We start from the raw sequence: 17,062 nt of genomic DNA on the forward strand, positions 1-17,062 counted from the left end.
ATCGGGCCTTGAATAGTAGGCTGAGAAGTGAGTTCTGGCTACTAGGTACGACATATATATATATATATATATATATATATATATTATAATATATATATATATAACTGAAAACTCACACCCCAGAAGTGACTCGAACCCATACTCCCAGGAGCCACGCAATTGGTATGTACAAGACGCCTTAATCCACTTGACCATCACGACCGGACATAATGAGGTGATAGCCGAGGCTATTTGAACCACCCCACCGCCGGCACTCGGATAGTAATCTTGGGCATAGCATTTTACCAAATCACCTCATTCTTTGGGGCACACGTGAGGAACACAAATGCGAACAAGCCTGAATGGTCCCCAGGACAATATGCAACTGAAAACTCACACCCCAGAAGTGACTCGAACCCATACTCCCAGGAGCCACGCAACTGGTATGTACAAGACGCCTTAATCCACTTGACCATCACGACCGGACATAATGAGGTGATAGCCGAGGCTATTTGAACCACCCCACCGCCGGCACTCGGATAGTAATCTTGGGCATAGCATTTTACCAAATCACCTCATTCTTTGGGGCACACGTGAGGAACACAAATGCGAACAAGCCTGAATGGTCCCCAGGACAATATGCAACTGAAAACTCACACCCCAGAAGTGACTCGAACCCATACTCCCAGGAGCCACGCAACTGGTATGTACAAGACGCCTTAATCCACTTGACCATCACGACCGGACATAATGAGGTGATAGCCGAGGCTATTTGAACCACCCCACCGCCGGCACTCGGATAGTAATCTTGGGCATAGCATTTTACCAAATCACCTCATTCTTTGGGGCACACGTGAGGAACACAAATGCGAACAAGCCTGAATGGTCCCCAGGACAATATGCAACTGAAAACTCACACCCCAGAAGTGACTCGAACCCATACTCCCAGGAGCCACGCAACTGGTATGTACAAGACGCCTTAATCCACTTGACCATCACGACCGGACATAATGAGGTGATAGCCGAGGCTATTTGAACCACCCCACCGCCGGCACTCGGATAGTAATCTTGGGCATAGCATTTTACCAAATCACCTCATTCTTTGGGGCACACGTGAGGAACACAAATGCGAACAAGCCTGAATGGTCCCCAGGACAATATGCAACTGAAAACTCACACCCCAGAAGTGACTCGAACCCATACTCCCAGGAGCCACGCAACTGGTATGTACAAGACGCATTATGTCCGGTCGTGATGGTCAAGTGGATTAGCATAGCAGTACTAGTGGAACCTGGAAACCAGTTCAGTTGTTAAGGGACACTGATGCTTCCCAGTCTTTAATTTCTCGCCGTGTTTTTACTGATGTTAGCACAGAAGACACTGGAGAGGTAGTGTTATTGCAGGGACTTGGAGGGCATATCCAGCGTGTACCATTAATTAAGGTTAACCTGAATTCTTCTATTACACCAGGTTGGTGCACTGTAGCAGTCAGTGAGCAGTTGCCCATTCCTGGGATTGATATAATTGTAGGTAATGATTTTGACAAGTGTCAATATAGTGGGACCGATTGTCCTGTTATGTATACTAAACCTAATGCAGTACTGGCTCAACCAGATGCGGATGATGGTGTCATTTATCCAGCCTGTGTTGTGACCAGATCCATGGGTAAGCAGAATGTGGTAAGTCCTGCTACTACCAAGGTGGATGTTCTCGAGGCCAGGACCCCTTCAGATAGGGAAGTGGAGGTGGACCTTGAAGATACATTTTTAGCTCACGTGGATGTCGAGAGTGAGGCCGGTGCCAAAGCCCTAATTTATTCTGACCCAGATGGTCTGGAAGATGTGGCCCAGGTATCAATTCCTTGCCCGCTCGCTCCAGTTGTAGAGTTCCAGACCTTGCGTAAGTTACAGAGTACTGATCCCAGTCTAGCTGAGTGTTAAGCAGAAGCAGCCGACACCATTGATACTTTGGAGGAGAGTACGGGTTGTTATTTCAAGGATCAATGTCTGATGAGAAGATGGAGACCATCAGGAACTCCCTCATCAGATGATTGTGAGTCTAAAACCCAGCTCGTTGTGCCAACAGAGTATAGGGAGCAGGTATTGCAAGCTGCTCATGATGACCTGATGGGAGGCCATCAAGGCATTACCAGTATGTATCATAAGATCTGTAAACTTTTTTTTTGGCCAAAACTTAAAAAAGATGTGGTCAGATATTGCCACAATTGTGTTGTGTGTCAAACTGTTGGTAAGCCAAATCAGACTGTGCCACGAGCACCATTATACCCTATTGTAGTGCCAGAGGAGCCTTTTACTCATGTGGTACTGGATTGTGTCGGACCTTTACCCCGTACCAAATCCGGAAATATGTATATGTTTACAATTTTATGTATGAAGCGTATGCTTTACGTATTATTAGAGCTTCTACCATTATAAGGCAGTTGGAACGATTTTTCTCACTATTTGGTATGCCCCATATAATTCAAACTGATAATGGGAGTAATTTTTGTTCCACAACCTTTCAACAATTTTGTAATACTTTTGGTATAAAACACAATTTTTCTAGTCCTTACCATCCTCAGAGTCAGGGGGATCGAGCGGTTCCACCAAACTCTCAAGAAAATGTTGAAGGCAACTGGGGAAGATTCATCCAGACATTGGGATGATAATTTGCCATTTGTTTTATTTGCGGCTAGAGATGGATTGCACAGTGCACTAGGCTGTTCTCCATTCGAGCTTGTATTTGGACATCAGGTGAGAGGACCTTTAAAGATGTCATATGAGAAACTGTTAGGAGATGTTACAGCCAGGCAGAGTGAGCGTTACCTGACGGATGTCAAGAGCAAGCTGTCCAGAACGAGGGAGTTGGCCGTACGACATCTAAGTGAACAACAACAGGTAATGAAGCAGAAACATGACCAGAGGTTCAAGGCCAAACTCAGAGTTTTTGAGTCAGGAGATTTAGTATTGGTCTTGAAGACTCGTATGGGTACGTCTATGTCTAATAACTTTGCAGGACCGTATCAAGTATTAAAACGTCTTGGGGAAGCTACTTACAAGGTTTGCCATCCCAAGCAGAAGCGACAGACCATGAGTGTACATGTAAACCGGTTGAAGGCTTATTGTGGGCCTAGTATTGTGGCTTGTTGTGTTGCTGAGGAGGTAAATCCTGAAGAGTTGTGTTGCTGAGGAGGTAATTCCTGAAGAGTAGTGTTGCTGAGGAAGATAGTATTTTTTGTTTGTCTAATTCCAGTAGTTCCGGGGAAGAATTGTCGAGTCATTTGCAGGATGAGGAGAGAGCAGAGTTCCAGGACCTTTTGGAGGTGTCTTCTAGCTTGTTTGGGGAGGTCCCCACTCAGACTTCTCTCATTACTCACGATATCACCCTGACAAATGTGACTCCAATTCGGCTGCACCCTTATCGAGTGACACCCGAGAAACGTCGTATCATCCAGGAGGAGGTTGATTATCATCTTCGACATGGGTTCATTAGACCCAGTCAGAGTTCCTGGAGTTCGCCATGTCTATTAGTACCAAAACCAGAAGATAAGTGGAGATTAGTAGTGGATTATAGAAAACTCAACCAGGTAACTGTAGTTGATGTTTATCCTTTACCATTATTGGAAGACTGTGTTGATACTATAGGTCATGCCAACTTCGTATCTGAACTTATCTAAGGGATATCATCAGATACCTCTTACAGATTTTGCAAGGGAAGTGACAGCATTTATCACTCCTGATGGAGCTTACGAGTTTAATGTCATGCCTTTTGGATTAAGGAATGCTCCAGCCACTTTTCAGAAATTAATGAATCCTTTGTTGAAGGATATGCCAGACTGTAGGGCATATTTGGATGACATTGTGATTTTCAGTAAGAATTGGGTAGATCATATGTCTAGTTTAAAGAAATTGTTTAATGTGTTACAACATCCTAATTTGACTGTCAATATGAAGAAATGTAGTAGGGCTAAAGGAACTATAGTGTATTTAGGACATGAGGTCGGACAAGGAAGGATAGTCCCATTGCACGACAAGATCCAGGCAATTGTGGAATACCCAGTCCTAACAAATAAGAAGTCTGTGCAAAGATTTATTGGAATGTGTGAGTATTATAAGAGGTATTGTAAAAACTTTTCCATTGTTGCTGCACCCATAACAAATCTTTTAAGGAAACAGGTAAAATTTAAGTGGACGCATGAGTGTCAGAACTCTTTTCAGAAGTTGAAATGAATTCTCTCTACCTCAACTGTGCTAGCTAGTCCACAGTATGATAAACCTTTTATTCTTCACATAGACGCTTCAGATTTAGGAGCAGGTGCTGTTTTGTTCCAAGTAGGACCAGATGAGTTAGAACATCCTGTTTATTATTTCTCATGTAAGTTTGACAAGACACAAATTAATTACTCTGTAGTTGAGAAAAAAGCAGTGTTTAATACTGGCAGTGAAGAAATTTGAGACATATTTGTCAGGAAATCAAGTGGTAGTATATACAGACCATAATCCATTGACACTTATCAACTCTATGAAGTGTAAAAACCAGAGAATACTTAGATGGTCATTGATTCTGCAAGAATTCAATATTGTAATTCGTCATATTCCTGGGAGGCAAAATGTTATTGCTGATGCCTTATCCAGAGGATTTCCTGTTGCAGTGCCATAATATGTAGTGTTCTTTATTCATAAGATGTATGTAAATTTTGTATTTTTTTACTGTGTGAAATTTCATTGTTTTGTACTTTGATTTTAGTTGAAGTATTTTCATGTTATATTTCATGCAGTCAAAAAAAAAATGAAATCAATCTTCAGTTAATTTCATTTTTTTCTTAGGGGACGGGAGGGATGTTACGAATCTAACTAGGATTCTAACATTACTCTTGATTCTTATTACTTTATTATCTTGTTCTATAATTAATTAATATTGCATCCAGTTGTATGATATAAGATTTCGTATGTTATATATTATAGCATGCTGTAGTGTGCCTGAGTTGCATTATATCGTATGAGGCTTTTGTGTTAGATTTCTCATGTAGTTTCTCCGTGTGGACGATTGACCATATTTGGATGTTCCCACACTAGTCATATGGCTAGTGTGGGAACATTGTTGTCAATCGAGTGTTCATAGTTTTACCTTGATTAATTCCCATATTTGGTTGCCGTATTATTGTATGGAATGTTGTACCTGTGTTTACTACTCTTTAGATTGATAATGTTTTGAATATTAGTACTACATTTTGTTATTAGAATTTCCACAATGTATATGTGGATGGTTAATTGATTTTTTGGTAGACGCTTGGCCTGCGGACTAAAGCGTGTGCAGAAGCGTGGCAGCTATTGTCGAGAGGTGTCTTGTTTTAAGTTAAGTCATTGGTCACTGTTATTTTAGCCCATATAAATGTTAATTATCTGGTTAGATTTGTGTATAACTATTAATTAATCCATGTGCTGGTGTTAGTGCTAATGTCTCAATAAGGAGGTCATTCTATGATTTTGCATGCTGAAGAATATTTCTGGCTATTATTTATACATTTAATTGTTATGTTTGTCCCCCTTAGCATAAATATGTTGTTCTCCATTTTATGCATTGATGTATCTATACCCCTAGACATTTGTTGGCAAGGCCGATTTATTACCATTTCTTTACACGGCGGGGAGAAGAACATTATTTAGTCTCAAGGGTGGTAACAAGTACCACCACCAGTACCCTCAGTACCACCGCTAGTACCCTCGGTACCACAACCAGTACCCTCAGTACCACCACCAGAATCCTCAGTACCACCACCAGTACCCTCAGTACCACCACCAGTACCCTCAGTACCACCACCAGTACCCTCAGTACCACTACCAGTACCCTCAGTACCACCACCAGTACAATCAGTACCACCACCAGTACAATCAGTACCACCACCAGTACCATCTGTACCACCACCAGTATCCTCTGTACCACCAGTATCCTCAGTACCACCAAGAGTACCCACAGTACCACCACTAGTACCCTCAATACCACCACCAGTACCCTCGGTACCACCACCAGTTCACACAGTACCACCACTAGTGGCCCTCAGTACCACCACCAGAACCCTCAGTACCATCACTAGTACCCTCAGTACCACCAACAGTACCCTCAGTATCACCACTAGTACCCTCAGTTCCACTACAGGTACCCTCAGTACCACCACCAGTACCCTCAGTACCACCAACAGTACCCTCAGTACCACCGCTAGTACCTTCAGTACCAACGCTAGTACCCTCAGTACCACCACCAGTACCCTCCGTACCACCAACAGTACCCTCAGTACCACCGATAGTACCTTCAAAACCACCGCTAGTACTCTCAGTACCACCGCCAGTACCCTCAGAACCACCACTAGTACCCTCAGTACCACCACCAGTACCCTCAGTACCACCACTAGTACCCTCAGTACCACCACCAGTACCCTCAGTACCACCACCAGTACCCTCCGTACCACCTCCAGTACCCTCAGTACCACCACCAGTACCCTCAGTACCACTACTAGTACCCTCAGTACCACCACCAGAACCCTCAGTACCACCACCAGTACCCTCAGTACCACCACCAGTACCCTCAGTACCACCACCAGTACCCTCAGTACCACCACCAGTACCCTCAATACCACCACCAGTACCATCAGTACCACCACCAGTATCCTCAGTACCACCACCAGTACCCTCAGTACCACCACCAGTACCCTCAGTACCACCAATAGTACCCTCAGTACCACCACTAGTACCCTCAAAACCACCACTAGTATCCTCGGTACCACCACCAGTACCCTCAGTACCACCACCAGTACCCTCAGTACCACCAATAGTACCCTCAGTACCACCACCAGTACCCTCAGTACCACCACTAGTACCCTCAGTACCACCACCAGTACCCTTAGTTCCACCACCAGTACCACCACCAGTACCCTCAGTACCACCACCAGTACCCTCAGTACCACCAATAGTACCCTCAGTACCACCACCAGTACCCTCAGTACCACCAATAGTACCCTCAGTACCACCAATAGTACCCACAGTACCACCACTAGTACCCTCAGTACCACCACCAGTACCCTCCGAACCACCTCCAGTACCCTCCGAACCACCACCAGTACCCTCCGAACCACCACCAGTACCCTCAGTACCACCACCAGTACCCTCAGTACCACCAAAAGTACCCTCAGTACCACCACCAGTACCCTCAGTACCACCACAGGTACCCTCAGTACCACCATAGGTACTCTCAGTACCACCACTAGTACCCTTGGTACCACCACCAGTACCCTCAGTACCACCACCAGTACCCTTGGTACCAACACAGGTACCCTCAGTTCCACCATAGGTACCCTCAGTACCACCACTAGTACCCTCAGTACCACTACAGGTACCCTCAGTACCACTACAGGTACCCTCAGTACCACCACCAGTACCCTCAGAACCACCACCAGTACCCTTAGTACCACAACCAGTACCCACAGTACCATCACCAGTACCCTCAGTACCACCACCTGTACCCTCAGAACCACCACCAGTACCCTTAGTACCACAACCAGTACCCACAGTACCATCACCAGTACCCTCAGTACCACCACCTGTACCCTCAGTACCACCACTAGTACCTTCAGTACCACCACCAGTACTCTCAGTTCCACAACCAGTACCCTCAGTGCCACCACCAGTACCCTCAGTACCACCACCAGTACCCTCAGTACCACCACCAGTACAACCACCAGTACCCTTAGTACCACCACCAGTACCCTCAGTACCATCACTAGTACCCTCAGTACCACCAACAGTACCCTCAGTATCACCACTAGTACCCTCAGTTCCACTACAGGTACCCTCAGTACCACCACCAGTACCCTCAGTACCACCAACAGTACCCTCAGTACCACCGCTAGTACCTTCAGTACCAACGCTAGTACCCTCAGTACCACCACCAGTACTCTCCGTACCACCAACAGTACCCTCAGTACCACCGATAGTACCTTCAAAACCACCGCTAGTACTCTCAGTACCACCGCCAGTACCCTCAGAACCACCACTAGTACCCTCAGTACCACCACCAGTACCCTCAGTACCACCACTAGTACCCTCAGTACCACCACCAGTACCCTCAGTACCACCACCAGTACCCTCAGTACCACCTCCAGTACCCTCAGTACCACCACCAGTACCCTCAGTACCACTACTAGTACCCTCAGTACCACCACCAGAACCCTCAGTACCACCACCAGTACCCTCAGTACCACCACCAGTACCCTCAGTACCACCACCAGTACCCTCAGTACCACCACCAGTACCCTCAATACCACCACCAGTACCATCAGTACCACCACCAGTATCCTCAGTACCACCACCAGTACCCTCAGTACCACCACCAGTACCCTCAGTACCACCAATAGTACCCTCAGTACCACCACTAGTACCCTCAAAACCACCACTAGTATCCTCGGTACCACCACCAGTACCCTCAGTACCACCACCAGTACCCTCAGTACCACCAATAGTACCCTCAGTACCACCACCAGTACCCTCAGTACCACCACTAGTACCCTCAGTACCACCACCAGTACCCTTAGTTCCACCACCAGTACCACCACCAGTACCCTCAGTACCACCACCAGTACCCTCAGTACCACCAATAGTACCCTCAGTACCACCACCAGTACCCTCAGTACCACCAATAGTACCCTCAGTACCACCAATAGTACCCTCAGTACCACCACTAGTACCCTCAGTACCACCACCAGTACCCTCCGAACCACCTCCAGTACCCTCCGAACCACCACCAGTACCCTCCGAACCACCACCAGTACCCTCAGTACCACCACCAGTACCCTCAGTACCACCAAAAGTACCCTCAGTACCCTCAGTACCACCACAGGTACCCTCAGTACCACCATAGGTACTCTCAGTACCACCACCAGTACCCTTGGTACCACCACCAGTACCCTCAGTACCACCACCAGTACCCTTGGTACCAACACAGGTACCCTCAGTACCACCATAGGTACCCTCAGTACCACCACTAGTACCCTCAGTACCACTACAGGTACCCTCAGTACCACTACAGGTACCCTCAGTACCACCACCAGTACCCTCAGAACCACCACCAGTACCCTTAGTACCACAACCAGTACCCACAGTACCATCACCAGTACCCTCAGTACCACCACCTGTACCCTCAGAACCACCACCAGTACCCTTAGTACCACAACCAGTACCCACAGTACCATCACCAGTACCCTCAGTACCACCACCTGTACCCTCAGAACCACCACCAGTACCCTTAGTACCACAACCAGTACCCACAGTACCATCACCAGTACCCTCAGTACCACCACCTGTACCCTCAGTACCACCACTAGTACCTTCAGTACCACCACCAGTACTCTCAGTTCCACAACCAGTACCCTCAGTGCCACCACCAGTACCCTCAGTACCACCACCAGTACCCTCAGTACCACCACCAGTACAACCACCAGTACCCTTAGTACCACCACCAGTACCCTCAGTACCATCACTAGTACCCTCAGTACCACCAACAGTACCCTCAGTATCACCACTAGTACCCTCAGTTCCACTACAAGTACCCTCAGTACCACCACCAGTACCCTCAGTACCACCAACAGTACCCTCAGTACCACCGCTAGTACCTTCAGTACCAACGCTAGTACCCTCAGTACCACCACCAGTACCCTCCGTACCACCAACAGTACCCTCAGTACCACCGATAGTACCTTCAAAACCACCGCTAGTACTCTCAGTACCACCGCCAGTACCCTCAGAACCACCACTAGTACCCTCAGTACCACCACCAGTACCCTCAGTACCACCACTAGTACCCTCAGTACCACCACCAGTACCCTCAGTACCACCACCAGTACCCTCAGTACCACCTCCAGTACCCTCAGTACCACCACCAGTACCCTCAGTACCACTACTAGTACCCTCAGTACCACCACCAGAACCCTCAGTACCACCACCAGTACCCTCAGTACCACCACCAGTACCCTCAGTACCACCACCAGTACCCTCAGTACCACCACCAGTACCCTCAATACCACCACCAGTACCATCAGTACCACCACCAGTATCCTCAGTACCACCACCAGTACCCTCAGTACCACCACCAGTACCCTCAGTACCACCAATAGTACCCTCAGTACCACCACTAGTACCCTCAAAACCACCACTAGTATCCTCGGTACCACCACCAGTACCCTCAGTACCACCACCAGTACCCTCAGTACCACCAATAGTACCCTCAGTACCACCACCAGTACCCTCAGTACCACCACTAGTACCCTCAGTACCACCACCAGTACCCTTAGTTCCACCACCAGTACCACCACCAGTACCCTCAGTACCACCACCAGTACCCTCAGTACCACCAATAGTACCCTCAGTACCACCACCAGTACCCTCAGTACCACCAATAGTACCCTCAGTACCACCAATAGTACCCTCAGTACCACCACTAGTACCCTCAGTACCACCACCAGTACCCTCCGAACCACCTCCAGTACCCTCCGAACCACCACCAGTACCCTCCGAACCACCACCAGTACCCTCAGTACCACCACCAGTACCCTCTGTACCACCAAAAGTACCCTCAGTACCACCACAGGTACCCTCAGTACCACCATAGGTACTCTCAGTACCACCACCAGTACCCTTGGTACCACCACCAGTACCCTCAGTACCACCACCAGTACCCTTGGTACCAACACAGGTACCCTCAGTACCACCATAGGTACCCTCAGTACCACCACTAGTACCCTCAGTACCACTACAGGTACCCTCAGTACCACTACAGGTACCCTCAATACCACCACCAGTACCCTCAGAACCACCACCAGTACCCTTAGTACCACAACCAGTACCCACAGTACCATCACCAGTACCCTCAGTACCACCACCTGTACCCTCAGAACCACCACCAGTACCCTTAGTACCACAACCAGTACCCACAGTACCATCACCAGTACCCTCAGTACCACCACCTGTACCCTCAGTACCACCACTAGTACCTTCAGTACCACCACCAGTACTCTCAGTTCCACAACCAGTACCCTCAGTGCCACCACCAGTACCCTCAGTACCACCACCAGTACCCTCAGTACCACCACCAGTACAACCACCAGTACCCTTAGTACCACCACCAGTACCCTCAGTACCACCACCAGTACAACCCCAGTACCCTCAGTACCCTCAGTACCACCACCAGTACCCTCAGTACCACCACCTGTACCCTCAGTATCACCACCAGTACCCTCAGTACCACCACCAGTACCCTCAGTACCACCACCAGTACCCTCAGTATCACCACCAGTACCCTCAGTACCACCACCAGTACCCTCAGTACCACCACCAGAACCCTCAGTATCACACCCATTACCCTCAGACCACCCCAGTACCACCACCACCCATTACCCTCAGTATCACCACCAGTACCCTCAGTACCACCACCAGTACCACCATTAGTATCCTCAGTACCACCACCAGTACCCTCAGTATCACCATCAGTACCACCATTAGTATCCTCAGTACCACCACCAGTACCCTCAGTATCACCACCAGTACCACCATTAGTATCCTCAGTACCACCACCAGTACCCTCAGTACCACCACCAGTACCCTCAGTATCACCACCAGTACCACCATTAGTATCCTCAGTACCACCACCAGTACCCTCAGTATCACCACCAGTACCACCATTAGTATCCTCAGTACCACCACCAGTACCCTCAGTACCACCACCAGTACCACCACCAGTACCCTCAGTATCACCACCAGTACCACCATTAGTATCCTCAGTACCACCACCAGTACCCTCAGTATCACCACCAGTACCCTCAGTATCACCACCAGTACCACCATTAGTATCCTCAGTACCACCACCAGTACCCTCAGTATCACCACCAGTACCCTCAGTATCACCACCAGTACCACCATTTATCCTCAGTACCACCACCAGTACCCTCAGTATCACCACCAGTACCCTCAGTATCACCACCAGTACCACCATTAGTATCCTCAGTACCACCACCAGTACCCTCAGTATCACCACCAGTACCACCACCAGTACCCTCAGTATCACCACCAGTACCACCATTAGTATCCTCAGTACCACCACCAATACCCTCAGTATCACCACCAGTACCCTCAGTATCACCACCAGTACCACCATTAGTATCCTCAGTATCACCACCAGTACCCTCAGTACCACCACCAGTACCCTCAGTATCACCACCAGTACCACCATTAGTATCCTCAGTACCACCACCAGTACCCTCAGTATCACCACCAGTACCCTCAGTATCACCACCAGTACCCTCAGTATCACCACCAGTACCACCATTAGTATCCTCAGTACCACCACCAGTACCCTCAGTATCACCACCAGTACCCTCAGTATCACCACCAGTACCCTCAGTATCACCACCAGTACCCTCAGTATCACCACCAGTACCCTCAGTATCACCACCAGTACCACTGTTGGATATTTCCAACACCGAATACAACATTGTTGTATTCTTATTACTTATTACTAACCATACTAAATATTGTAGTAAGTAAAATTAACAACTCGTAGAATTCTCATGTACTAATAATTCATCTCTGCAGTAGGCTAGAATTCTCACGTCACCTGACGCCAGTATTGCGTCAGATTTCCTTACAGTAAACACATTATATCCAATTTGTGTGAGAATTAAATACGATTCTCCATAATTAAAGCATTCTGTATGATAACTGATTGCAGACGAATTGTCCTCTAACTAAAGCCGAATAGAGCGTTAGAATCATAGCGTTTACCTCGCGATAGAGTTAACGTCATCAATGAATGCCATGGGAAGACATTAATTCCTCTCCCTTATATATTTACTATTCTTAGATTGGTAAATAATAATATTTTGTTCCTCTAAATAATAAACCCGTCCAGTCTTTAACGTTTCAAGAGCAAATGCGAGAAATATTAATGTTCGAGACAATAATTTGTTTTATGAACGTCGACTCGGCGTGGGTTGGAGGGACGCCATCCTCCTCAGTACGCGTACACGTGGGGAACCGAAGAGAGGCAGACCTGCGCTTAACGTACTCATAAGAAGACGCCATTGCCCAGCAAATAGGGCAGGTGTTATCCATCCTCAGATGAAAGTCGCCCCTGTGAGGCGTGAATGACCTTGCAGATAATATCTTCAGCTAGTACTAGTGTCAAATAAGGAGCCCTTTGACTTGGTTTCTGACGACACGTGACCAGCTAGCAGAAGCGCGTCATTCTCCAGGATAGGTTCTCCGGAGCCTGGGACGCGAAATACGGCAATCTTAATACTTATACAGTGCCCACAGCTAAGTATTCTTTTATTTGATGCATCAGGTATAAGATTGATAATAGCAGGGTGATTGTTCGTTAAGAAGCGCGATAACACCTAATAACAGATGATTAAAATTTATCACCTGTAAATTTCAATATTCTTGAAATAAATTGAGTAGTTAAATCAGTTGCTACTGAAAATTATTTATCTTGCAGCTCGAGAGAAGAATTCCTCACGCTGCCTTCTCCATGTTAACCCGTATCACTCGTCTATGTACGAGTCTGGAGAATAAGAGGACTTCAATGGTTTCTAAAGGAATCATCGTCAAGCTAAGATTTATTTCCTTTTACTATTCCATTGCAATTTAATTTATGCAGAATACTTTGAGATTAATGTGTGATTTACTGTAACTCATTATTATGCTCATATTTTATATTCCTCTTTATGTTAATGATATTAGTTTCTACATTACCTTATAGGATTAGATTATTATTAATTGAATTAGTGAACGAACCACACTGATTCCTGGACGTACTTACCTCCAGTAATAACCCCCCAATGTAGGTGTTTGAGGTTTGTTTCATTTAATAATACAGCCATTAATTATTATTATGATCATGCTTTCTAGTTTTATCCATAGTTACTGGTTTCATCTAGGAATTATCTAATGATCAGAAATTCTCAGTTTCCCTCTTTACTTTAAAAGCGGGTGGTCCTTCGTAATTTAATTTACTACATTAATATTTAAATAATCAGATTCAAGCCCCAAATATCCCACATTATGGTCCTTATCGAACCAGATAGGCATTAAATTTATAATTAAAATTAACCATTAATAACTAATCCTTGTGTGATAGAAGCTAGACTAACTATTTAATTAATTGTGTCAACTAACAGTGTAACACATCAGTTAGTCTAGATCACACTAACATAGCTACCTTATACATAGCTTTAGTGGGTCATAACCAATTACCCACAACATTTAGACCTACACTTCATACTGAAGTAGAATCCTTAGGTCACCAAAGCAACAGCTCATAACCTTATATTAATCACTAACACCAATTAAGTGTTAACCATTTAGGCTATACCAATGTTTCAGTATGGCTGTCAGCAGACTGTCCATTATAGCCTGAATCCATGTTATAATTACTGATTCACTCAAGTCAGTGGATCATTAACATTTAGGGATCCAGTATACTAATATAAATTACTGATCTCATACTAGTTAATCATTACTAACCCTGATAATATTTTATTCCACAATTAGGAGTACATTCAGGAGTTAGATAATATTTACGGCAGTAGAATACTTGCCAAACACAATTAATTCCTTTGTGTTCATTTAATTTCTTATACACATAATTACACAAGTGTATATAAACAATAAAATACAAAAAACCCAAAAACACAGCACAATTATTTGCACATTATTGCACCATAATATAATCTTTGCCAACCTTCATTAGGTAGCAATTTAGGCTGTGATTGTGTTGAATCTGGCACAAGCACAGACTAAATATAGTTGTAGTTTCTCAAGTAGAAATTCGCACGACTAGGCTTGAGCTAGTTAGTGATATATATTATTCTTTTGTGCTGACCCTATCAAGGGTGGGATTAACCATTTATTGTGTAATTATTTTATTGCATATTTCTATGTATGTCTTTGAGTGTTACTGTAAGTCTGCTACCCATCCGAGGCTGATTTAGAAGAGCTAAGCTGAGGAACACCTGTAGTGAGACCAAGGTACCACTCAAATCTTAGTTACTTATTATTAGGTTGGTAGCTAACCTCTAAATGAGGTAAATTACAACCAGCCTCAAGAAATATCAGGCTGTCAATACTTATACCTGCTCTACATCAAGGAGCAGACACCATAGCTATACCACTAGCTACATAAGCCCTATCAGGCTGTCAATACTTATACCTGCTCTACATCAAGGAGCAGACTATAGCTATACCACTAGCTACATAAGCCCTATCAGGCTGTCAATAATTATACCCTCTCTGCATCAAGGAGCAGACTATAGCTATACCACTAGCTACATAAGCCCTATCAGGCTCAATTTACCACAAGAATGAATCCTTTAGAAAGGAATGCAATATTCTTGACAGCTCTTCAACGTCCCTTAGGAAATCTGCTTATGAAATGTCATTTCTGTGTTGAAACTGACCCAGGTGACGTCTATAGACTAGCAAGTTACATAAGGTACGCCAACCAAAAATATGATCAGGTAAAGACTGTAATCGAGTCCCACAGGAATTTACTCCAAGTCGGTCATACTGTCTCAGACCACTTACGTCTAACAGAATCTGATCTCGATAACTATGAACATTCTGTTCAAACCAGTTTAGACCGATATAAGGAGGTGCTTGCGAGACAATATATTCCCGAGTGGGTGGATCAGATCATTAATAGACCTATATCCAAGTCAACACTCAGTTCAGATGAAATACCTGAACTACATCAAGACGAGGAGAATCCTCTAATCAATACGGATCACTACACAGGATCCATAACTGAAGTTCAACCTTCATTTTCTAACCTCTCATCTAATACAGTTTCATGTGATGATTTGTTTACAGAGTCTGATCAAATTTCAGACCACTCTTCTCAATGTTCCCTGGTTTCTATAAGTTCAATACATAAGGCTACTGAATTAACTAGCTTATCACCAGAACCTAGAGAAACAAGTGAAGCTGCAGATGAAACAAGTGAAGCTGCAATGATTAGTGAATCTGAACCAGAAAATGATAAAGCTAATGCTGCAGTAGCAGCCGAAGCTGTAATCAAAGCTGAGGCTAAGCAAGAAGCCTTAAGCAACACAAGTAATGGTCACAATTGCTCCCAACAGCCTTCTAAAGTAAGTGCTAACAATGAGAAGACTATTATAAACCTTGTGCACCAATTATTAAATTTATCTTCACCAGAGCAATCAGTTGACTCTTTACAAGCCTTTAGTTTTCAGCTTGAGTCACTGATAAATTCTTTCAGTAAAGAGGTGGATCACCCAAATACTGAGTGGATGACTAAAATTATCATCCAAAGAAAATTGTCTGGTGACACACTTAATAAATTATATGTATGCCAGAATGGTAATACCCTGTCAATGCAGGATATATTTACAGGTTTGCGTAATATGAGCAATCATACAGCAGACCAAGCAATTAATGCTGAATCTGAATGCACCAAAACTGTACCTACATCAGTTTCCTTGCCTGAAACTCCTAAAGTGACACTGTCACTAGGTAACCAAGGTGCTAATAATCAATGTAACAACAATCAGTCAAATACTGATTCATGTCTGAGGCCTAAGAGTCCCACAGGTGCTCCTAAGAGACCTAATAGTCCAAAGAGCACTGCTAATAATCCATGTAACCAGAATCAGTCAAACACTGATTCATCAGTGAGGCCTAAGAGTCCCACAGGTGCTCCTAAGAGACCTAATAGTCCAAAGAGCACCCCCAAGAGCCTGTTAATGGTTCCCCAGAGTACACCAAGTACTCCCAAGAGAATAAATAACAAGCAAATGCAAACAGCAAAACCATCACAACCTGCAAATACTGTTTTACCTAAACCGGTAACACCGAAACAATCTGTAGGATGGGGAATATGCTTGTTTTGCAATCAAAAACATTCTCTGTACTAATTATCCTAATAGAGACACAAGAGTCAGACGACTCAAACAGTTACACAAGTGTACTAGGTGTCTCAAACCACATAATGTTAACAGCTGTGACACCCCATTGAACACCTG

At 45.1% G+C, this 17,062-nt stretch overlaps 1 protein-coding gene across 1 annotated transcript in view; it reads left to right on the forward strand.

Moving 5' to 3' along the window:
- LOC138371328 (collagen alpha-1(X) chain-like) overlaps positions 1-13,558 on the forward strand; it is a 50,147-nt gene extending 36,589 nt beyond the window's left edge. Inside the window, 1 exon segment of the mRNA XM_069336115.1 lies at positions 13,519-13,558. Coding sequence (XP_069192216.1) covers positions 13,519-13,558 — 40 coding nt within the window.
- The last annotated feature ends 3,504 nt before the right edge of the window (positions 13,559-17,062 follow it).

This window comes from Procambarus clarkii, chromosome 35, assembly GCF_040958095.1.
Source record: "Procambarus clarkii isolate CNS0578487 chromosome 35, FALCON_Pclarkii_2.0, whole genome shotgun sequence".
Taxonomy (NCBI): Eukaryota; Metazoa; Arthropoda; class Malacostraca; order Decapoda; family Cambaridae; genus Procambarus; species Procambarus clarkii.